Source organism: Pipistrellus hanaki (genome assembly GCF_964339955.1).
Source record: "Pipistrellus hanaki genome assembly, chromosome: 13".
NCBI classification, from domain to species: domain Eukaryota; kingdom Metazoa; phylum Chordata; class Mammalia; order Chiroptera; family Vespertilionidae; genus Pipistrellus; species Pipistrellus hanaki.
Window position 1 is genome coordinate 29,856,081 of NC_140515.1, and position 25,025 is coordinate 29,881,105.

The 25,025-nt window shown below is 49.6% G+C and overlaps 1 protein-coding gene across 4 annotated transcripts in view; it reads right to left on the reverse strand.

The window, feature by feature from the left end:
• FGD5 (FYVE, RhoGEF and PH domain containing 5) overlaps nt 1–25,025 on the reverse strand; it is a 120,873-nt gene that overhangs the window by 61,905 nt on the left and 33,943 nt on the right. For all 4 annotated transcript variants that reach the window (XM_084902556.1, XM_084902555.1, XM_084902554.1 and 1 more), the window contains exon 3: nt 10,978–11,110. In XM_084902556.1, coding sequence (XP_084758682.1) covers nt 10,978–11,110 — 133 coding nt within the window. The remainder of the gene's footprint in view (nt 1–10,977; nt 11,111–25,025) is intronic.

The window sequence follows — 25,025 nt, forward strand, 5'->3', positions numbered from 1 at the left end:
CAAGAGGAGTGCCTATTGTGTACATAAGAAAGCACTACACCAAACACCAGGGCACCCGGGTCAGCATCTCGGCCAGGCCATGAGCAGCTATGCGACCAAGGGCAAACCCCTCTCAGAGGCCTCAGTTTCTTCTTTGGAAGCTGGGGGTCAATAGTCCCTCCCTCCATAAGATGACGGATGGAAGTAAGTGGTCAACCCCCACCCATGCTTCTGGTGTTGTTGTCATTACCATTGTTATAATCTCAAAGCTGTGGGCTGGACTTCTGGTCGGGTCGGGGCACTGGCCACTCTGCACGTCCCCGCAGCCCTCCCGCCAGACAGGCCGACTCCGGGTGGGCCGTCCCGGCCGCCCCGCTTTAGTGCCTCTGCCAATGATGAATGTGTCTTCGCCAGCCAGACAAGAGGGAGGCCATGCGCCCGAGGCTCTCCTCAGAAGCTGTTTACGGGCGTTGTCCAACCGGGCCATTTAATGTAGATGTTTATTTAACCAGGAAATGAACTTTGAGGTTGACGGCAGTGTCCAGTGACAGACTTCTGGGAACAGGGTTCCTCCCAGGAGCACGGGGCCTGGGGCGCCAGGGCTATCGCCTTTCTCAGGCGGACGCTGTGGGTGTTACATCAGTGGCTGCAGGCCCCTCTGTCGGAGGCTGAAGCGGCTTGTCACCTCTGTTCTCCAGGGCTGCCCAGTCCTGCACTCCCTCCTCAGGCCCCATGCAAACCAGCCAGGCCACTGCTGACTATTCTGGGACCTCAGGTCAGGTTGGGAGGGACAGCCCTCCTTTAGGGATCTTGAGGTGAAACAGTGGGTCACAGAAACAGTTGGGAGTCCTGGCCTCTGGGCTTCCGTGTGTCCAGCCTTAAAATGGGGGTACTTAGCCTCCTTCTAGAACAGCAGTTTGCCAAGTGTGGTCCCAGAACCTCTGGGGTTCTGCCTCCCTTTTCCAGCTAAATATCCGTGTGAGCCTGGATTTTCATGAAGGGTGACCAAAACAACAGTTCCAATAGTCTGAATGCAGAAACAACTAGGAGAATCCTGTTTTCTATTTAACCAGACGTTAATATTTGGGCGGGGGGGGGGGGGGGGGGGGGGAAGCAAAACTAACGTCATTCTCACTAATTTTTTTAAAAAGTTATTTTTTTCATTGAAAATGATATTTGTGTTAACCTATAATAGGCTATTGTTGTTTTTAAAATGTATTAAAACGTAGTGTGACTTTCTCATGTGGTAAACACTGATAGATATAACTCATAGGAACAACAACTATTTGAGGTCCTCAATCATTTTTAAGAGTTCTGAGACCCAAAGGTTTTGAGAGCTACTGGTAAAGAGGTTGTAACAAAGACCATATAGAATCAGGGGTGGAAAAGTTGTTCAATTCTCAGTGAAGAGCAATGAAAAAATGAGGCATCACTGTCACTGTACTATATTAACAATAATTATTGGGAGAAGCAGGCCAAGAACCCCAGGCTTTCTGGCCTGGCCCTCGGGAGATCCCCACGCACACCAGGGACCACATGATCTTTCTCCGTGATATCCTATCCTAAAGAAGAGGGACCACCTTCAGAGCTCCCAGTTTGTCATCACTGTCCCTGTTGGCCGGCTCTTGAGTCTACACCTGCTCTACGTTTAAACAGCCACTTCTCTTTTCAACCTCATCTCTGCTTGGTCCTTGCCAAGCCCCACATCCTGACATCCTGGTCTTGCTCAGTTTCCCTTCCCAGTTACAGCTGTCCTCTCCGCCCAGGGTCACCTGGGAACTCCAATCTCCATGCTGTAACCCTCAGCGTCTTGCCTCCGTAAGACTTTCTTCTCAGACATCTACATCCACTCAATCCCACTCAGAACCGTCCTGCCTCTAAAGGGATGAGCTCCTCGGTTCCCATCTTGGACCTTAGCTACCCAGCAACCCTACCTCCTCTGCTGCACATGTCGCTTAGCTCATTAAGAGTTCCAGGCAACCACCCCCTCTAATCCATCCTCTGCCATGGTGGTCACCTTCTGCTATCTCCTGCAGCCCCTGTGGCTCCTGTGGCTCCCCAGCACTAGATGACAGAAAGAACTTGTCAGCTAGCATTATGCTGAGAGCCAGATCTGGTTTCAATTGTGAGCTCTCCCCCTTCCTCTACCTATGCCCGTGGACAAGTTGTTTCTCTTCTCTGACTCCCATCTATAGAACAGAGATAACAATAGTAGCACCTGCTTAATAATATAACAGCTAGCATTTATTGAACACTTAGTAGGTGCTAAGTTGGCTCTAAGTTTTTTGTACGTATTATCTTACTGAATCCTCCCAACACCCTACGAGGCAGGCACTACCATTGTTATCTCCTTTTACAGGTGAGGACACTGAGGGACAAACCAGTCCTGCTCTTTGCCTAGGACTTAACCTGAAGACCTTTTCCAGCCACTCTTCCTGCACTCCGCCATGCCCCAGGGAACCCAATTGTATTCCTAAGATCAGCCTACTTTTTCCTGCCTCCCGGCCTTTTGGCACATGCAAGTTCCTATGCCCAGAATCCCCTCCAGACTCAGTGAGTGTCTCTAGATCACACACTAAACCAAGGTAGGCACCCCATGCTCCCTATCTGTCAGCCTCCTCCGCTCTATAGGCCATAAAAAAAAGAAAGAAAAAAAGAATCATCTCTAAGGAGAGGGAAGAGGCTGTCTCAGGCCTTGGGGAAATGTTCTTAACGAGTCTTCACTGTTTTGAGGGTCCCAGTGAAGGGCGCATTGGAGGATTCTGAGGTCACACCTGGAAAAGGAAGAGTGCTAGGAAGCCTGACTCCAGGGGAACACTGTCTCCAACGGGCCTCTGGGCACCACTGTCAGGGCCATGGCCCTCCCCCCTTGGAATTCAGATTATGATTTCCAGCACAGCCTTCAGAGGCTAGAAAATCCAGAGAAAGGAGCTCAGGGAAAGATGGCTCATTTTTTATCCTAGCTGCTACTTGTGCTCCCACAGGGGCAGAGAAGGGATAAGGATGGAGAAGAGGAGGCAACGCCTGCTGTGACAAAGGGGGAAGGAGTGGGACCAAAGAGAGGCCTATCCCCCTGGACCAAGTGGTCAGCTTCTAATTCACGTGGACACCTGCGTACTTCTGGTTATAGGCTAGTGTGAGTCTGGGTTTGGCCTGGATACTTAAAAAAAAAACTTTTAATTTTGGAAAGAATCTTTGATTCTGTCTGCAGTGTGTAATACATTTGTAGAAGCATCAATCTGTCTTGGCACGCCCTGAATGAGGCAACAGGAAACCTGATTTCTACTCCTGACTGCCTCTGACCTGCCAAATAACCCTGAGCAAGTGATGGCCTCTCTATGAGCTTTACTTTTCCTTCCTGTAAGTCAAAGCAATCTCCGGCATAACTGAGACTTTTTACCCATTGACTAGCAACCCCCAATTTCCCTCTCCCCTAGTCCCTGGCAAACACCATTCTGCTCTCTGCTCCTATAAATGTGACTGCTTTAGGTTCTTCATACTGGTGGAATCATGCAGCATGGGTCCTCTGGGACTGCCTTACTTCACTTAGCATAATGTCCTCCGGGTCCATCCATGTGACAAGACTCTCTTCCTTTCTAAGGCTAAATTATACTCTATGCACACACCACATTTTATTTATCCATTTATCCATCTATGGGCATTAAGAAGGTAGCTCTCATGTTAAGTGTTCTTACCTCAACAACAAAAAACAAAACAAAACAAAACAAAGTGATCTGCAAATGCCCGTATTAGCTGTCTCACCTTCCAGAATCCCCGAGAGACCGTGATTGTGACTGGAAAGCTCGGACTGTTTGGCAACAGGAAAAGGCCAGTGTGGGACTCGCATGGCGAACTTTCAGCAGCAGGGTTATGTATTAGGTATACGTAGTGACTGTCACGAAGTCAGGAAGGAGAAAGCGAGGCTGAGTATGACCGAGGGGCCCAAATCCTAAACCAGTGGGGTGGGGTGGGGGGGGGGAGGGGCACTGTGGCAGAGAGGAAAACCAGCCACAGAACATGTTCTCTCGGTGCCAGGACATTCTCACTGTCCCCATACCTGACAGCCCCCAAGCCCTCCAGGACCCGGGACAAGGTGTGTGAGACATGTGGGTACATGGACACCTCCCGAACCTTTGAGCCCCTATCCTTTCCTATCCCTTTCTGCTCTGAGAGTTTGCCTCCCTCATCCTCCTCCACTCATGCTGCCTCGAAGTATCCCTCTGTGCGACTGTATGAACAGTGCACTCTGCATGGTCAGCCGGGGAGAAGCAGGGCTGGAGCGCAGCATGGCCCCTCGTGGTGCCAAGTAAACCGCACGGAACCAAATAAGCGTTTTCGCTTCAGTAAGCTGTCTTGCATTTAACAAGACAGTTTGTTTTCCTTACTTAAATGCAGGAGCTGAGTCTAAGGCATTCATTTCTTTATTAGTTTATTCTAAACTATTCACTGAATACTACTGTATGTGCCAGGCAGTAAGGACAAAACTGTGAATAGGACAGGCAAGGTCCCTATTCTGACAGGGAAAGGCAAGTAATATGCAGAAAAATAAAGAACACAATCAAGGTTTGAGGTAAGTATGAAGAAGGAAATAAACAGAAATTCCCCTGCCAAACACAGCAGGTGAGCAGGGTAGGCACTCTTAAGGAGGTGACGTTAACTTTAAGACCTACATCCAGCTGTGTAAGAGACAGGAATAGTGTTTCAAGTAGATGGAACTGCAAGTGCAAAGACCCTGGGGTGAGTTTAAAGAACATACAAAAGAAGGAGAGGGGAAGGGAGGGGAGGGGAGAAAGGGAAAAGGAGGGGAAGGAAAGGGAGAGGAGAGGGGAAAAGAGAGGGGAGGGGAGGGGAGGGAAGGGAGGGGGGAAGAGAGGGGAGGGGAGGGGAGAGGAAAGAGGAAAGGAAAGAAAAGAAAAGAGAAAAGGAAAGAAAAGGAAGGAAGGAAGGGAGGGAGGGAGGAAGGAAGGAAGCAACAGATAGAACTCATTTTTATATCCTTCATGATATCTGCAAAGGTTTACACATTGGTTGAATTTCATTTGATCCATGATTAACAGGGCGACAGAAGATGAAATGGGCCGAAACCAGTTTGGTTCAGTGGTAGAGTGTCGGTCTGTGGACTGAAAGGTCCCGGGTTCGATTCCGGTAAAGGGCATGTACCTTGGTTGCGGGCACATCCCCGGTAGTGGGTGTGCAAGAGGCAGCTGGTTGATGTTTCTCTCTCATCGACGTTTCTAGCTCTGTATCTCTCTCCCTTCCTCTCTGTAAAAAATCAATAAAATATATATATATATTTTTAAATCTGACATATGCTATACTATAGATGAACCTTGAGGACATTATGGGAAGTGAAGTAAGTCAATCACAAGGGACAAATACTGTATTATTCCACTTGTAGAGGTCCCTAGAGTAGTGAGACAGAAAGTAGAATGGCGGGCGACTGGCAGGAACTGGAGGGGGGGGTATTTGGAGGGGAGGAAGAATGAGAAGTTAATGTTTATTGGGCACAGAGTTTCAGTTTGGGAAGATGAAAAAGTTCTGGAGACAGATGGTGCTGACAGTTGCACAAGTGTGAATGTACTTAATGCCACTGAACTGTACACTTAAAAAATGGTTATGATGGTGAATTTTACATTATGAATATTTTAACCTAAATTTTAAACATGGAGATAAAGGCTTCCTCTAACCTCCCTAACTTTTCCTCCATCATCACCCCTGCTCTGTCCTCCACCATCACAATGTGTTTTGTCTGTCTGCTGGTTACAGCACATCCACCACCTGTGCCACCTCAGGAGTTTCCGGCTGACTGTTCCTCTTGTTTAGAATGTAAATTGCACCAGGTCAGGGAGGTGCCCAGCCTGACTTGTGGCTGCTGTATGTTGAGCCCATCGACGGGTGCCTGGCACATATTAGGTGCTCGGTGAGTCCTTAGTAAAGAAATAAATTTCTGTTGAAGAGGAGGAGGGACAGGGAAAAACTGAGTGAGGATACAGAGAGAAGAGCTGCAGGCGGGAGGGAATTCGTGCTGGGAAGGGGACGAGGTTGTTTTCTGGGAAGGAGAGCGGGCCGCAGCCTGAGGAAGCTGATGCAAGTCTAGAAGGGCCTCCCCGGGACCAGGGGAAGTGGCATTTGCAGTGGGGCAGTGTGCAGGACTGCACAGGTGGGTTCTGAGGTCTGTGGCATGGAGAAAGCACGTGGGGGCCCTTAACCCGGGCTGGAGACGGGCCCATGGAAATAACCAGGGCTCACGGGGACCCTTTAACTTAGGCAGACGGTCAGGGTGAGGCCAAAGGTAGAAGGCCTAGGGGCGTGAGGTCTGCAAGGAGGCCTGGGCTAGGCTGACTAACCTCGGGTGCAGCCAGGAAAGAGACATAAATGGGGAGCCACGGAGGGTGTGATGGCAGGAGAGTCTGTTCCACAGGCAGGGCACTAACTTCAGCTCAGGGTCAGGGGTGGACCTGTCAGGGAAACGCAGTGACGATGGGTCTCAGGCTAGGGAGGGGCCCCAACCCCTGGGCTGGTCTCGAGGGAGCTGGTATTTAGCTTGAAAAAGTACCCATTAGTCTGAGAACTGGGCTCATTGTCAGGGAGGAGCAACAGGCCAGCCAACCTTTGAATGTCTCCTTTCACAGCTAGGTCTATTTTTAAGTCCTTCTCATTTTTCCTTTCTTGCCCCCTCCTTCCTTCCACCCACACCCTTTGTATGTCTAGGAGTGGGACAGAGAAAGAGGTCCCATGTGGGTGGACTGGCTGGGTTCAGCTTCCGATTCTGCTCCAACAACCTCTCCCCTCCTGACGTGGTCGCCCCAAAACACCTAGGAAGAGTGGGGCTCACCACCCTTTATTTTTACATAAACCATATCAAACTGTAAGAAGGGTGCGACTCCCCCGCTCCACGCCCCCAACCTGACTTCTGAGGCAGGGGGAGGGCTGGGGAGCAATTCTACTGATCACCCACACCCTCTCTAGGTCTCTTCCTGCCAGGTGGTTGGCGATGGAAATCGGGGTCCCCTTTTCCCAATGATGTGATGGAGGCACAGGGAGGAGAGGTCCTTGCCTTTTGGACAGACACCATGGGAGACAAAGAATCAGGAATAAATGTTCCCCCCCACCTCCCACCCCACCAAGTGGCTATGGCAAAAAGGAGCCAGGAAGGATTGCTCACTCTGGAAATCTCCCTGCACGCCTGCCCCGAGGCCTGGCAACTCGGGGACTCTTCCACACGGAGACCTCTGGAACAGCCTCTTCGGGGTCAGGTTAGCGGCGGGTACAAAGGCTGCTCGCCGATCCACCAAGTCCCTTCTGGGATCTGCCCTGGAGGAAATCTTGCACGCGCATCTAAGGAGGCGTATGAGCAGTGCACTGCAATGCTGTTGGTGATGCAAGCACATGAAAAACATGGCAAAGGTCCCTCAGCAGGGGGATGGTGAAATAAACCACCGTATATCCATAAAATGGAACACTACGCAGCGCTAAAGATAAGTTAGAGTTCTATAGACCAATATGGGAAAATACTAAGAATTCTGTGTACAAACCCAACCAACCCAAGTTACTCCAGGTTTCTTATAGTTTTTTTTCCCCAAAATGTATTTTACTGATTTTTTACAAAGAGGAAGAGAGAGGGAGAGAGAGAGCCAGAAACTTCGATGAGAGAGAAACATCAACCAGCTGTCTCCTGCACTCCCTCCACCAGGGATGTGCCCACAGCCAATGTACATGCCCTTGACCTGGGACCTTACAGTCACTCTATCCACCCTATCCACTGAGTTAAACCGGTTTTGGCAGGTTTCTTATAGTTTTATATAATTTATGGAAAAATAACTCCACAAACAATACCACTCATTTTCCACTTAAAGTTCTGGAAGGGTTCATGCCAAACTGTGGACTACAGTTACCTCTTTAAGGGCATGGGGATTGGGAAGGAGTATTTCAGGGGGCTTTCGCTGTTACCTGTGACGATTTCATATGCCACGGGGAGAATCTAGTAGAGCACATCTCACGTGACGAGAGCGTAATTTTTAAAGGTAATTTCCACTTTGGCACATGACGAAGACCTCACGAAGAAGGACGAGGGGGTGGTGGGACAGAGAACCTCAGCCTCGTTTGACAGATAAGAAGGCTGGGCTTCCGAGAGTGAACTGACCTGCCGGCAGGAATCTTAGACCCGAGTTTCTCCCTCTGTGCTCAGGATGACAGGATGCTCCTGTCTCCGACCCTGGCTCCCCCGTGCGGGCCCCGCACCTGGCCGGCCGCGGGCAGGATGGACCAGAGGCCCCGGCTGCGGTGGGCGCTGCCTCCGTTCCAGGACGTGGCATTGTTGCCGAGTCCCACTTGACCTGAGGCAGGTTGTTTCCCACCCGAAAGCTCTGACCTTCGCGTGTGCTTTTCCTGTGTGTCAGGCATTGTTCTCAGTTTCCATAGACGTGTTTACTCTCATGACTGTTCTGAAGCAGTACTGTGATTACTTTCCTGATTGTGTAGATGGGAAACTGAGGAACAGAGTGGTTAAGAAGTTGTTCAAACCACTCACGTAGCAAGTGGCAAAGCTGGGTGGGTGTGAAGCTCTTGTTCTCTATGCTACTCTGCCTCTTATAAGCTTCTTATTCCTGGGCGTCTCCAAGGAGCAGCCTGGAGACCAGAAGGCAGGGATGCCGATCACCAGTGTCCAGGGCCCTGGTACCTCATGTCTTCACAGGGATCCAGGGAGGCCAGACCCTCCCTGCTCCCACTTTCCCTCTGACGCTGACTCAGAAACAACAGGTCCTTGTTATGCCCCTACTATGTGGCCGGCACTTCCCCATCTGTGTGCTTATTCAGCCCACAGCCCAGCAGCTACTGTGAATGCTCCCATTTTAGAGACAGGAGGCTGAGATGCGTGACAGAAAGCAACTGGTCAGCGGTAACACAGCAGGAGGGGGAGACGAGGAAGATTCCAGAAGAAGGTCTAGCGGAGAACGCTGAGACTGTGGTAGGAAGCCCACGCGCGGTGGGGGACCTTGGAGCTCAGAAAGTCACACCTGGAAGGCCCCGCGGCTCCATCAGCTCTTCAGCTCTTCCAGGCATGGTACCCTCGTCTGATTCAGATCTCAGATTCAGACCACATTCCCAATAACTACTATAATTTTCCTGCTCCCAGCTTCCGTGACCTCAGGGATGCCCAGAAAAGGCAAATCCATCTCTAAACAGGCAAGGCAAGCTAACTCAACGTTCCCTTTCCTTCTCCCCCAAAAGTCACTAGTTCCTTTCTAGGAAGCAGGGAGGAGTGGAGAGGTAAGCGATGGCCCCCAGGACTGAGGCAAAAAGCAAAGGAACACTGGGCTTGGAGCCAGCCAGACCCGTTTTTGAATCCCTCCCCCCTCCCCCGAACCACCAGCAGTGAGGTCTTGGCAAACCACTTAAACTCTCTGAACCTCTTGTGTCCTCAACTGGAAAATAGGGATGGTGGTACTGACTTCGAAACTGTTATAGGGAATAAAAGAGAAAACAAATGTGCAAGCGTTCGGTGCCAGGAAAGCACTCACTCTATCTAGAGGGGGAGACGCAGGAACAAGAGTGAAAGGGGGAGGGGACGTGGGGCCCGGTGGGAAAGCCCCCTTCAGGGTTCCCCATGGCACTGGCCAGGTCACTTTATGAAAACACTGTACGAAGAGATAAATGATTTTTAAAAAGAAATCGAGGGTATAAAAACAAAATGGAAGACATAACCATTCATAAAATGCTTGGTAAGGGCCAGGCACTCCTGCTGAGTGCTTCTGTGTGAATAGTCTTTCATCAGTGACACAACTACTCTAGGATGGGAAGGCGATGACAGAGTGTGGAAGACGGACACAGGACAAGGTGCCTAAAGGAGGTCTGTCAGGTAGGAGGCAGTGTGCCTCTGCCTTCCCAGCTACTCCCCACAGGCAGGCAGGAGAGGGGCCCAGAAGATGGAGTGGAGAGAATTTCAAGCCTCTAACCCTTCCTCGCCTGTCCCCTGTGGTCTCAATTCCTGGCTCTCATCACCCTGTGGTATTTCCCTGGTAACACTGAATAGCAGCTGTGCGACGCTGGGCAAGTTCTTTACCTCTCTGTTTCTTCACATGTAAAATATGGACAGCAATTCTCGGTTCCCAGAAAGGGAGTGTGGAAGGAATGAGATGATGTCAGTGGATGGAAGTGAAGCAGGGCTCACCAAGAGCACCCAATAGCGAGCACATATATTGTGGATTCATACAACTGAGGATCAGAAATATACTTTAAAAAAACCACAGAAAGTTCCAAAAAACAAAACCTGAAGGCACACAAATAAAAATGATACATGGGCACACCCTGCTGTAGCCTCCATGCAAATAGGTTATAGAAGGGGCTTGAGTAGCCGTGGATTTTGGTATCTGTGGGGATTCTGGAACCAATCCCTGAGGATACTGCGGGACAACGGTAATTAATTACCACTGTGTCCCAGTGCTCCATAGGCAGGTCTGGGTCTCCACTGAGACTGGGATCCAATGACTATCTGCCTCCAACAAAGGGCTAGGCAGCCCTTCTCTCAGCCCCACCTCCCAGTGCACCACTGCAGGGTTTGGAGAAACCAACTTTCTCCCCAGATTTCTGGATACAGTTAAGAAAACTCACTCAGATCCTTTCACTCATCTCACCCTCATGCTCCCCGCTTTGCAGACGAGGAAACTGAGGTCCAGGGGCCCACGTGATTAGACTCCAGATCTGTCTTGATTCTTTCAGGAAGCTTTATTCTAGTTCATCCACAAAGGTTCTGGGAAGCCCAAACTTCCACAGACCCAGGAGGATACCAGCAGGAGTTGTTGCCCTTGCATCAACAACACAGGACCCCATGTCTGCTGTGTGTCTTAATGCTGCAGCCCCAGCTGCTCTGCGACTCAGGCTCTGTATCCAGCGTGGGCCTGGCTGTTTGCCGACAGCTCCCTCCACATCCTCTCTCCACCTTCACATCTCTGATCCCCCACATCCCAGTGGCCCCTTACCCTGGGTGGGGCACCCTACCTTGTTGGTGAGGCTGGGGTCTCTTGGAGCACTGTCCTCCTCCTCTGAGCTTCCCTGCTCTTCATCCGACGTGAGGTCCTCCTTGGGGGCTGCGGCTGAGATGGGACAGACCTTGTAGGGTTCTGTGTAGGCACTGGGGTCAGAGAAGAGGAGAGAGAAGGTTAGAGCTCTGTGTCCAGCGAAGGCCAAGTATATAGGCCAGGGGACCAGTTAATGCTAGAAGCCAGTAACAAGTGTGCAGAATGCTCTGTGCCCTCCAAGGAGACCCAGAAGTGAGGAAGACGCAGACACAAACCTTTCTACCTGCCCCCATTCTAGCCATGCTGGCCTCCTTTTAGTTTCTCGAACATGTCAAACGCTTCCCTAGTGCTTTACACATGCTGTCTAAGACAAACCCGTCTCCTGTTAGATACAAGGCAGGCTGTGTTGCTAAAGGAAGGTAGAAATAATTACTATGAGGAGAAGAGATTTCAATATGATTGATCTGGTGGTCTAGACAGGGTCAGTCCACAGGTGGCCATGTACTCTGAGCCTAAGAAGAAATGCAAGGATGTGGTAGACAAAGTGTGGGATACACATACCGGCCCCTAATCCCAGCTCTGCCATGAGCTAGGTCATGGACAAGACACATCTCAGGATATTAGTTTTCATCTAGTCTTCTTGGGGATAATTTCCATCTCACCTTCTTGGCAGATGCGATGAGGATCAATGCTTGGAAAGCATATACAGTTGACCCTTGAACAGCACTGGGGCCAGGGGTACCGATCACCTCTGCAGTCGAAAATCCGAGTATAACTTAAGCTGGCCCTCTGTACACATGGGTTTCCAACTGGATAGAAAGGACTGTCGACCCTTGAACAAATGTGTTTAAGTGCAGTATAAATCCGTGTTGTTCAAGGGTCAACTCTAGAGATATGATAACAATCTCATATCTACACTGCTACGGCTACTATGTATGCATTCCATCAATTAATTCATATATGCACTCAATAAATACTTACTGATTTCCTGCTTTATGTCAAGCACAGAGCTAGACAACCAGTAAAACACAAGTGACTAAAGAGGAGATGGTCCCTGCTCTCAAAAAGGATCACCTAATGTATGATCACACTTTGTGAAAAGTAAAGGATGGGAAGGAGGTGCTTTCATAGAGAATAACGAAGTGGAACTGTTTAGATGGTTCAGGGAGGGCCTCTCTGAGTGTGAGACCAGCTTGGTGACAGCACGAGGACGTGTTCCGGGCGGGGAAAGCAGCTATGGAAAGGCACGGAGGCAGCAAAGCGCTTGGCATGTGGCACAGACCGGCCTGGAGAAGACTTCTCCCTTCCGGAATTCCATCCCCACAGAGGCGGCTCTGGCCCCATAGTAACCCCCTTGCCCTGATCCCTGTTCCCGGCCTCCCTCTCCACACAGCAGAGCAACTAACTGTTCTACAGTAGAGATCGGGCCATCTTCCTCTCCTGCTCAGAGATCTTCCTTTGGCAAGATGGTCCCAGACTTCTCACAAGACCCTGCGCTCCCCTTAAGAGGAATGGCTACATTAGGTCCATGACTTCCTGTGGAGGATTACCAGTCGTGGTAAGAGATGGAGCAGCTGACTGTGTCCCTGTACTCTGGAGAGAATTTCATGAGGAGAAGAAGGAACATGCCAGGCCTTTCCTAGAATGTGTTGTAAAGGAGGAAAGGGCTCCCCAGTCAAGCTTCCCACAGGGTGCTGGTGTCACCATGCTCCCAGGCAGCAAGCCAGAAATCTGAGCATCTCCTTGCACAGCTAGCCCTACTTAAGCATTACAGCTCCTTCCAGTTTTGCTGTTAAATATCTCTCACCACTGCTTGCATCTCTATCCTAGCCTCTGTGGTCCAAGCCATCTGTGGCCTGGACAGACATCTGTAACAGCTGCTTTCTTGTTCTTTCCCGTCCCACCCTGGCTGCCCTCCAATCTGTTCTCCACCCGATGACCAGGGGACCTTGTCAAACCCAATCTGAGTGTGTCACCCTCTTGCTTAAGTTGTTCAGGGATATTCCAGTGCTGTTAGAAGTCAAATCCAACGGCTCAGCCTGTCAGGCAAGGCTCTGCTCAACTCGGGACATGGGAAGGTGGGTGTCCTTGGGCCCTGATGCTTGCTGTGAAGTCTGCCCAACATCAGATGCTGCTGGACATCACAGAACTCAGGGCTCTGGCTCAAACCAAGCACAGGGCTGTATTCCATGGAGCCCAGCTGAGCCCTGGGGAGAGAGCTTATGAAAGCCACCCATTCCCGCTCAGCCCCCGGGGAAGGGGAGGCGCTGGGTCAAGGTCACGTGGCAAATCCAGGCCAACACATGTTACCTCTGCAGAGGCCTCTCCCAATGCTCCATCCCATTTTATAGGCATGAATTCCCTCAGAGTGCTGAGGAGTGTTGATGTCAGGCTGCAAGGGCAAAGCAGGTTTTGTTTTTTGTTATTTGTGCTGTTTATTTTATTTTATTTTATTTTAAGAGGCAGAGGATTGCAGAGATGAGAGCTCACATTCCCATGTGAGACTGAGTTCAAATCCTGGCACGCCACTCATTGGCCATGTTTAACCTTTCCAAGCCTCAGCGGTGCCTAATTAATTGAACTGCTGGGGGATTAATGAGTTAAATCATGTAAAACAGCTCTCTTATTTTTATTATTTATCTACGGTTGTCTTCAAGTCAACTAATTTTTAGCATGTGCTATAATTCTGGTTCCATCCTAAGTGATAATACCCATGAAGTCACACTGTGTGTTCTTCTAACACTTTAAAATAAAACATATAGGCCTAGCTGGTTTGGCTCAGTGGATAGAGTATTGGCCCACAGACTGAAGGTTCCTGAGTTTGAATCTGGTCAAGGGCACGTACCTCAGTGGCAGGTTCCCTGGCCCTGGTTGGGGTGTGTGCAGGAGGCAACCAATCAATGTCTCTCTCTCACATAGATGTTTCTCTCTGTCTCTCCCTCTCCTTCCCACTCTCTTTAAATATCAGTGGGGAAATATCCTCAGATGAGGATTAACAATAAAATAAAATCTATATATATAAAACCCTAAGCGACTGGTCAACTGTTTGACCAGTCCACTTACTATGATGTTCACTGACCACCAGGGGGTAGACACTCAATGCAGGAGATGCCCCCTGGTGGTCAGTGCGCTCCCACAGCAGAAGTGCCACTCAGCTGACCTGACAGGCACCAGACGCTGGGCTCATGGCTGGCGAGCCCAGCTGCAGCAGTGCGAGCCTCTCTCGCCTCCTTGGCAGTGCTACGGAGCGGCGGCAGGTGCAGTGGACAGAGATGAGTGGGCGCTGGCTGCTCTAGCAGGGCTCAGGTTCCTCCCTGGCAGTCTGTGGGAGCATCTCACACACCACTACATCCCCAGAGTGGTCCCAGATATTGAGAGGGTGCAGCCCAGGCTGAGGAACCCCACCAGTGCATGAACATGTGCACCGGGCCTCTAGTAAACCATATAATTATTAATCTATAACATTTGACTCAAATGATCTTGCTCAGCATTGGAAATTCCGAGATCTCACAGAAATAAACCCGGTGACCTCTGACCCACCAACCATCCGTCCTCAGTCCAACCTCAGCTGTGGCTAGAAATGTGGCCCATACTCTTTTATTTCTACTTCTTCTTGTGATTTCTGGTTTCTCAAAAGATTCCCTAAAAAAGAAGTCAGGAGGCAAAGGTTCAGGTGCTCTGATGATATTTCTGACTTTTTATTTCACTGTGAACACAACAAATGAGGATAAACTGCCATTAAAAATGTGCTTTCACAACAGAAAAGAGCAAGTATCATCCAATGTCTTTGAAGTCTCAGTGAAAGTTATAGCGACAGACCTTATCTTGGGGAGAAATCAGTTAAATAAGCAAACCAAAACATTCTGATTCTAAGACCACAGTGTCTACAGATCTGCTCCTTCAGACCCTTGATAGTTGCTACCAGGCTGAGCTTCGAACCCAGGGAAAGAAAACAGTCTGAGAAATGTTTCCTTGACACCTTCTGTCCAAATGCTCTGGCAGGCAGGCCCTGGCAGAACTTGTGTCTTGGGTGAGTAAACACTTCTTCCCTTGAGGAAACTGACTGGGAACCTTTACATACCACATCCATCTCCCCAGTCTGTCAACATACAACTCTGAGATGGATCCTTTGCACAGTATGGTCTAAGGAAGTCTGCAAAGCTTTATATTTTTGGCTAGCTGGTGCCTGTCTGTTTCGTTTTTCAGTTATCCAAAAAAAAAAAAACAAAAAAAAAAACACAAACAAACAAAAAAACAAAGAAACACAAAAACTATTAAGACCCCTCCATGTTCCAGGCTCTGTCTTATAGGTACTAATGGAAAACAAATAGACAATGTTTTTGTTCTACAACCTCTCTAATTGAAATACCTATTATAATCATAACTAAGTGAGGTATTGTTTCTAGACAGCTTCTGTGCATCTACCAATACATTACACATAAGAAAGCCCTCTAACTCAACCATGGGCCCATCTGTATCCTCTTCCATCCACTCATCCACCCATCTGACCATCCATCCAACTACACATCCACTTGGCTATTTATCCAGCCATCCTCCCACCTACCCCCTTAGCTATCCAGCCATCCAATCATCCACCCTTCTACCCACCCATTCCTTCACTCACTTATTCAACAAATACAGATTAGCGCCTACTTCAAGGAGCTAACACATGGAGGAATCAAAGGTGACTGGAGTACTCTCTCTGGCCTCAAAGAAAGTACAGGGCAAAGTACTGGTTAAGAGGGTGGACTCAGAACTCGGACTGCTTGGTTTGAATTCCAGCTCTACTTTAAGCAAGTCACTTAACCTTCCCACGCCTCAGTTTTCATTTTTTCATTTTTAAAAATCTCTACATCAGGAGTCACGAAAGATGCCAGGGAAACAGGCAAAAAAAAAGCCACATGGTCAGGGCTGTTGAGTGTAGAGACCAAGGGGCCTAAACCTTGGCATCAGATAGAAGAGAGTCACTGTGTAACCTTAGGCAAGTCACCCAACCTCTCCGTTTCTTATCTGTAAAGTGGGGATGGTTACGTAGGTTCATTGTGGGATTAAATGAGAACATGATAGAGACACTTTCTGGCATGTAGTAATTCCTTTCTAGCCAACCCAGAAGAGCCTGCACAAGGCCCAAGTTCTAGACACCCAGACTGATCTCCAGGGAGCTGTGTCCTCCCCCTCTGGGTCAACTTGTGCTTTAAAGGGGACATAAATTAAAGCTGCACAGAGCTCATTACCTTGAGTGACCCTTCCAATGAGCACAGTCCTCTCCAGCGGGCTAGAGTCATAAAAGGACATGTGCATCCATGTGGGGAGACCAGCACGTTGTAACCCGGCCCAGGGCTGTCCGACTCTGCCCATGAAGTCCTGTCCTATGATACTTGCTGGGAGTCATAACCCCCGGCACAGCCAAAAGGGCCTAATAACTCATTAAAAAAAGAAACACTTCCCCCCCTGGGGATCTCTCAGCAGGCGCTTTGGCCCCAAAGTCTGTCTTTGCTGGTGCTGTAACATGTGTGGAGGAGGCCAGATTGCAGATGCAACATCCTTTGGCTCCTCCAAGATGGACTAGGACCTTTCCAAAGTTTGCCAGCTCCGTGGGGAGGGGCAGGAGCTTCAGGGATGGGAGCTGGAAAGTTTGAGATGGAGAAGACAGGATGACGGATTTGGCGAACATGACTACCCTAATTAACAGAGCGGCTGGAAGGGTTTGGAAGTGGACGGAGGGGAGGGCTAGGTACACAATCAGGGATTTCCAAATCTTCAGACTTTCAATCCTGTCTCTTGCCTACTTCCCATACCACTTTCAAAGTTCACCCAGAGGATCCCTCTAGACCTTCCCCAGCTGGCACCTTCTGCTCCGATCCTTCCTTGTCACTCAAAGCTGACCCCTCCCATGCTTCCCTTTCTCAAAGGGACAGTGGGATTTTCACAGATAGAGCTATCTGCCCTGGAACTGGGAACCTTCAATCCGATACAGTGGAAAGAGCTGAAGAGGAGAAGGGTCCAAAACTGGGAGTCCTGGATTCATCTCTAACCTAGAAGAGAGTCACCGTGTAACCTTGGGCAAGTCACCCAACCTCTCAGTTTCTTATCTGTAAAGTGGGGGTGATTACGTAGGTTCTTCGTGGGATTAAATGAGAACACAATGGAGTCACTTCCTGGCATGTAGTAAGCATGATCTGGCTATAGGACCATCCTGTTGGGTCTCAGTTTGCACATTTGTGAAATAGAGGTAGAGAAACAAAGCACTCAGAAACAAAATGCCTCATTTTTCAATTTTTTAAAAAATCTGTAAGTCAGGAGTCATGAAAGATGTCAGGGAAATAGGCCAAAGAGCCACGTGGTCAAGCGCTGTAAGTTTACAGACCAAAGGGCCTAAACCTACACATGTGAAGCTGTGTGTTGAGGCCAGACTGCATGCCTCCCTCAGCATGGAGGCCGGGCCCTGAGCGCAGCTGCCTGTCTGGAGCCTCCTCACGTCGAGAGTGAGGCTCCGCTCCGTTCCCTGTCAGAGGGAACGCAATCTGCACCCAGGGTCAGCCAAGGGATAGTGCCTGAATTGGTTCCCAGAATCGGCCCTGAAGGAGAGGCTTTTAAAAAATTTTAGTTTCCATTTTTCACTAAGTAAAAACAGAAGTATGTCCTTGCTCTCTGACCTGTGACATCCCCACCCTTCCTCTGAAAACACAGTGTCAATGGTTTTATAGGGATTTGTTTTCTGTTATAACATTTCCATTGAGTTATAATTCACATATTATAAAGTTTACCCCGTTAAAATGTACAATGCATTGCTTTTCAGTATATGCACAGAGTTGTGCGACCATCCTCAATCGCCATCTAATTCTAGAACATTTCCATCAACCTAGAAAGAAACTCCATACCCTTTAGCAGTCAATCGTTCTCTTCCCTCCCCCAATGCCTGGCAACCACTAATCTACTTTCTGTCTCTATGGACTTGCCTGTTCTGCACATTTCATATCAATGAAATCAGACAACATATGACATTTTGTATCTAGCTTTTTCCACTTAGCATAATTATTTCAAGACTCACCTCTGTCCTACGACTTCATTCCTTTTTATGGCTGAATAATATTCCACTTTGGCAATATAAGAGACTAAGGATAAAGGTTACAAGTGTTAGAATTCCATCTTCTGAGGTTAGGACTAGGGTCTGCCGCTTGTCAGCCAAATGGCCCTAGGTCAGTTGCTTAACCTCCCTGCCTCAGTTTCCTCATCTGTAAAATGGAGCTGGTAACAGTAATTACCTTTTCAGGGTTAATGAGATGATGTGCATGAATGAGGTAGCTGGTCTGCTCAGCACAGTGCCTAGCAGTTTTATTTGCTACAATCAGTTTGAGCTAATGGCAAGGGCCGAACTAATCAGGCTTTAGCTCCTCAAGGTCTTACAGACTGTTCTAGGCCCACCTTTGACACCAACTTGCTGTGTGACACTGGGTGGACCCCGTCCTCTCTCTGGGCCTCAGTTTCCTCATCTGCAGCATGGGCTCCATGGTTGTTGATCCTGAGCAGCCAGCCCAAAACACGAGGAAACTGGAACACATCATCCTCCTGTTGTCTCTGCTCTGGGATTCAGGCCACAGGGCAGGCGGGAGGGGCGGGGAGTCACTGCTGCCACCTGGAGCAGCCGGAGAGGATGCGATGGCTGCAGATTCATGAAGGGCACTATAATTCCATAACCACACACCACATCTGAACATCTGAAGCTGCCAGGAACCACGAGAGGGGCAGTTTGTGGTTTCCGTGTGCGGTATCTGAAAAAGTCACCCTTTCCCACCTCTCCCTTCCACATGGACAAAGCCAGCCAATAACAACAGCAAAAGCAGCAGCAGCAGCAAGAATAGAAGCAGAAGCCAGAACTTTTAGGGGGTTTACCAGGTGCCAGATGCCTTATGAATTCTCTCCAACCACTGTATTCCGTAGGTAGCAACATGCCCATTTTATAGATGGAGAAGCAGGTCCCAGCAGGGTACGTGTAGAGCTGAGGGCTGAACACTGGGAATCTGGTTTGAGCCTGTCCCACAGAACCTACTCTATGCTGCTTCTAGCAGCAACAGCGGCTAATGCTTATCGAACACCGAGTTGAGTGCATCTTATGGATTATCCCATTTGATTCTCTCCACCACGTAATAAGGCAAGCACCATTATCATCCCCATTTTTCATCTGGGTAAACTGAGGCTCTGTGAGGTTAAACAGCTTGCCCAAGGTCCTCTCTACTATTTCCCTTCCATCAGCTTCTCCCAGTCAGAACCATAAGCAGATGGCTTATAGCTGGACCTGCTCCTTAGACACATTCATGCCCCTGGTTCACTGCTGTCTTCCCTGTGCTGGGAGACAGACATGCACATGTGCCAAAGGTGCCAGGACACAGAAGTGTCCACAGTGCAACTGGCACAGGAGGGCGGAGGGTGGGGGTCTTTCTGACATGCAGGACCACAGGAGTCACATGTGCCCAGAGTGGAGTGCTTAGGTCAGAACATAGGAAATCAATCACACAGAGCCAGACAGAGACAAACACACTAGGGCTCAGATCTGGGAGGAATGTGATGAAGCAAGGGCAACACACTTTAACCCAGACACACAATGACACACATGCACCCTCGTCATACGGTGATCTTATGCTCTTGTTGACCTTCATCCACGTCCTCTGCCTCCAATGGAAAACAAGCATTTTCAGAAAAATGCTTCTCTTTGGCAAAGGCCTTTAAGATCCTATAAATCCACCTTGCTTCTCCAGGGCACGGGCTGCAGCTGAGAACAGATGCCTGGGACGTCTGCTGACGGATCCTCCTCTCCAGACCCAGTGCCAGCCTCACCTCCTACTCCAGGAAGCCTTCTCTGACTACTAAGGCAGGTCTACCAGGAAGATAGTAAGGTGTAAGCTTCCTACCTGCATGGGTCTCTTTTAAGGCTCCACAAATTATTTTATATTCTTAATTGCATAATCCCCCCTCCCCCAAGTTGGGTAAGCTTCAGAATCTGCCCCTGCCCAGCCACACCTACTTGCACAGGCACCAGTACTCACAAACACCCCTCTTCTTAGCTTTTGACAAGATTTGTCTTTCTCACCAAACTTGAGCTCCTTCCTGCCAGTCCACCATGTTAAACTGCACTTAGCAGGTGCTCACGTAATACCTCCCGGTTTTAACGGACTCCTGGGGAAGCACCTCTAGCCAGGTCCCTGTGTACATCCGTGAACAGACACAGATTGAGATGCACCAAAATCAGCTCTGCCCTACGTGGTGCTGGGGGTACAGGGGTGAAGGAGACACCCCTTATTTGCCCCTAGGGCACACATGGCCTAGTGGGGATGCACACAGGCAGACAGACAGGAGCTGAGTACTTTGAGAAAAGGGATCTTCAGTCTGTGTGTTGCAGGGGAGGGAACACAGGAGGGTTCCAGCCAAGGGTGAGATCTAATCTGAGTGGGAGATAGAGAAGAGAGTGGTAGGGGAGAACACTTCAGGGAAGTTTACACACAGGCACAGAGAGGAGAAATGCCAGGGCGGGAGTATGGGGAGCCACAGTCATCCACTATGAGGTCAGGAGGTTTGGGAGAAGAGGTTGAGGAGGCAGTCAGGGCCTCCAATGCAGGGCCAAGGCACCTAGACTGTATCCCAGAATCCCAGGAGCACTGAGGAGCATCGAAGGGTTCTAGCCAGGAGAAGGACCTGACCAGTGGTGCTCCCTGGTGAATTCATCCTGGCCACCTGCGAACAGCAAAGGGAGGGAGACACCCCGGAGACTGGAGACCAGAGGAGGCTACAGTCTGGGGAGCTGGGGGCAAGCCTGTGGGATGAAGACGAAGGTGCAGGACATAACAAACTAGTATCCTCATTTCACACATGAGAAAGCTGAGGCTCTGAGAAGCTCAGGGTGACCCAGCTAGCAAGTGGCAGTCCTAAGACTTAAATTCAGGTCCTTTGACCCCAAATATAACCCTTGCTTCTTCACGGGTGATTCGAGCATGTAAAAGCAATGACAATGCCTGACACCTGGCATGGATTCAATGAAGTTAGTGTCCTTTCCAGTTTTTATTCAGGCTTTAAAAACAAACAAAACAAAACAAAATAACCTTACTTCCAGTATAATCAACATCGGACCCATTCCCCCCCCCCAAAAAAAATTTCAATTTATATACTCTTATTAAGGGACATTTCTGTGAGGCCAACCTGTACTGCCGGGTTACAGGGCTGAATGGGACTGGCCTGTTCCTTTCCCATCTTGTCCTCACAGCTGGGCTGTGGGCTCCACAAGGACGGTGAGCTTTGCTGTGCGTTTATTACGGCTGGAACAAGTCACCCATTTAACAGGTTGGGAAATTGAGGTCCAGAGCCAGAAGGAATAACTATCACTCAGCTCAACACTCTTTCCACTGCTCCCAGGAGCCTCCCATGGGAGGAGGGGTTTTAGAGGCCTATAGGGGTTGGCAGTCTGGGGGAGGACAGGAGGGAAGGAATTGGGGTGCCTGGAAGTGAGACCTTTCCCTTCAACAACAACAAAAAGCGTCATTCTTGAGGTGCGAAGAGGGGCACCTGCCCTCAACCCCAGACACATCTTCAGGGCTCCTGCAGGCAGGCTGCCCCTCCTCCAGCCACCTCCTAGGCCTTGTCTTGCATTTCCTGTAAACATGGACACTTCCTCCATGGGGAGAGCCTGGCAGTGCTGGGGCCACACCCAGCCGCCCTGTGAGTCTAACACACAATGGCTGGCTGGGGCTCCAGCTGGCCACTCCACACCCCAGACATTCCCTGGGAAGCAGAGAAATGCCACCCTTGCTAGAGCTGGACGGTTTAATGCTCCCATGACAAAATTAGGCAAAGTAAGGTGGGGAGGGTGCGGGAGGGGCGGGGGAGGGCGAGAGGAGGAAAGAGATTTGCCCCAAGCTATACGGCAAATCTGCAGCAAAATGTGGGGTCATGTCCTCTCGCCTCTGAACCCCAGCACCTTCTACGCCAAATGCTTGAGTGAGAACGCTAACAGCACAGAATCTGGAGCCTGCCCACCTGCTTCCAAAACTGGTTCTCTGCCACTTCCCAGAGAGTCAACCTGGGTGAGTGTTCTCTGCCTCAGTTTGCTCCTCTGTGAGGTGAGGAGAATAGCAGTACCTATCCTCATTGTTGCTTTCTGTGTGAGGATTTCGTGAGTTGGCATATAAAAACTTCTAGAACAGTGACTCTGACACAGTAGCTATGTTGTTGCTGTTTTAAATGTTTACTGAAAGCTCCATCCAGGGCAGGCCCAGGCCTTCAGACTACAGCCCACTAAGGATACATTTTTGGGGTTGGATTTTTCAACCTCAAAATCGTGGAGAGTTAGAAGGGCTGTTCCGGGAATCAGGAAATTCCTGTTCTTCTAATCACCCTGTGGCCTTGGGCAAAACCATCCCTTCCTGTCTCAGTTTCCTCATCTGTAAAATGGCGACGAAAATCCCTGCTCTGCCTACCCACCTCACAGGTTGTCGGGAGGTCGAGGGAAACAGGGGGGCAGGAAAGCAAACTGGCAGGCTCCGGGTTTAAAATAGAGGACAGCATTCCCAAACAAGTCATCGCAAAAATCTCATTCTTACAGTCCTTCATGGCATAGTGTTAAGATTTTGGCTACCCCAAGGGCGTCCTGGCCAAGTCCCTACCTGCACGGTCTCCTTTACTCCTCACACAGGACAAATGGGGCATATTATCAGCCCGTGTCACAGATGACAGAACTGAGGCTTGTGAAGTGGTGGAGTCAGGACCAGAACTGATCTCCCGACTCCAAAGAAATTACATATGCTGCCTCTAGGGGAGTGATTCCCTAAGTTTGGTCTCCTTTGATTTTTCCCAAAAGCTTCGGCTGTAAGAATTGCATAGCACTTGACAGTCTACAAACACTTCAACATATTTCATCTCCGTCGATTCTCCCTACAACCTGTAAGGCAGGCATCATTACTTCCAACTAAGAGGAGAAACTGAGGCCCAGAGAGGCTGAGCGACCTGACCCTGAATGGTGGTTCTCGACGCCCCAGACCCCGTGCAAGGGGCATGTCAGGTGACTGCCCGCCACGGGCCTGGGTGCCGTGTGAGCAGTTTTTGGGGCCTGTGGCCCAGGGTCTGGAAGTGTTTATGAGCTAAGCAACTAAGCCTGCCTTCTTTTCTTTTTTTTTTCTTTTTTTTTGTAATTGCTTTGAAATATGGGTTCTGAGAGTTTGGCTGCAGCACCATCTGGCACAGCCTGCTCCCCGCACACCCAGGACAGAGACTGCAACAATGGGAGGCTGGGAAAACCACCCAGCGCATAGGCCATCCTGGCGTGGGACGAAAGGAAAGTGCTGGAAATGAGGCAATGAGCTGGAACACAGAACCGAGAGGCCGGCCCGGCACCCTCTCCCCTCAGCCCCGTCCTCACAAATCCCGTCTTCCAGCTCCCCTCTGGAGGACCCCCTTAAGCCCCCAAACTGGCTGAAACATTTTCTTCTGCATGAAGATCAGACTGCGTACCCAGGTTTTCAATGGATACAGGGTCTGGGCGTGTGGCCTCAGAATCTGCGTTTATAACGAAACCCCAAGTGAGTGATTCAAGGAGAAAAGTCTTACGTGAAGCACGTTGGAAAGTCGCATCACCTAGGGAAGAGTTTTCACGGGAGCACGTTGCCTTTACCTAAGTAAACAGGGTGTGGTGGGCATGGGCTCCCACCTCTGCATCAACACCCAGCTCCAAAGCCAGCCTGCAAGCAGCCAGACTCTTCATCTTTTCGCCCTTTCCCTCTACCGATGGGGCCCTGGCCCCCAACGTTAGTCTTAGCCCTTCCTAATTTGAGGATTCATTTTCTCACTGGTCAGGGAGGAACTGGAGACCTTCACTGAGTGCCGCAGGGTCCTATGATAAAGTGTATGAAGGTGGTGTACCGATGGGAACGCCTGTAAAACAGCATACTGGGGTGATCTGCACTCCAGCGCTCACCTCAGCTATGCTGCTTCTGATGCAAAGCCCACTTTGTAACCCTGCTCGAGCGTCTGAGCCCTGTCTGGATAACCTCTCTCACATCCCAGCCTCAGTAAGCGGAGTCCCCTGTCTTCATCCTGCCTGCCCCACTGCTCCCCGACTCCCTTATTTGAGAAACTTTGGAAACCTCTCAGGGCGGGAAGAGAAACTACTACTAGATACAACTGCAAGGATGCCACAGCCTTCCATGAAGAGATGAGAACTCCGTCCCCGAAGTCACTCAAGCACTGGATTGGTGAGAACTGAAGCATTCATTCATTGAGAGATGGCATACCCCCTTCTCAAAAGTCCCTTCCAGTCCCAAAGCGACGAACAGCGTAGTTTTCATTCAAACTTCCCAGAGTTGAATAAACTATGGGTGGATGAGGCCAGCACGCTGGGGATGACTTCAGAATGCAACAGATGAAGCCTTTCTTGCCGGTGAATCCCCATCTGCCTTCCGAACCCTGACTTGGGGACGGGGCATCAGGAATATTTTGTTGACATGTACTAGTGACAGAAAAGGAAAAATAAAATAAACCAAACAAATGGAAACCTAGAAGCTCTCTCTCTCTATTTTCTGAGTGAGCTAAGGCAGATTTTCTGTTAACTCTAAAACACCTGTCTTCCCAGCTACTCTAAAACCCAGGGGTGAGGACCTCCTTGCACACCTGAGAGGGTAACCAGACACCCATCATGGACTTTTACAACTGACCAGACTGGCAGTATTGGGTTACGAGGGGAGAAGGACAGACTTTCCAGCAAGGAAAAACAGCACAAACAGTGGCATGGCGAGACAACAGGGTTTTATGTATTCTATTTTGGAAGAAAGTGGGGTTTCCTTTTTATTCAAGCACAACACTAATTTAGTTTTCCCAACAAGGGACTATTAGCTCCATTTCACAGATTTAAAAACTGAGGCACATAAAACGACTAGACCCAAATCACAGAGCTGTTAAACTGTGTTGCCAGGGTTTTAAACCAAGTCTGACTGAAAAGAAAGCTGCTCGGGCACTGCCAGCTACCCTCACCTGGGCAGGCTGGCTGTC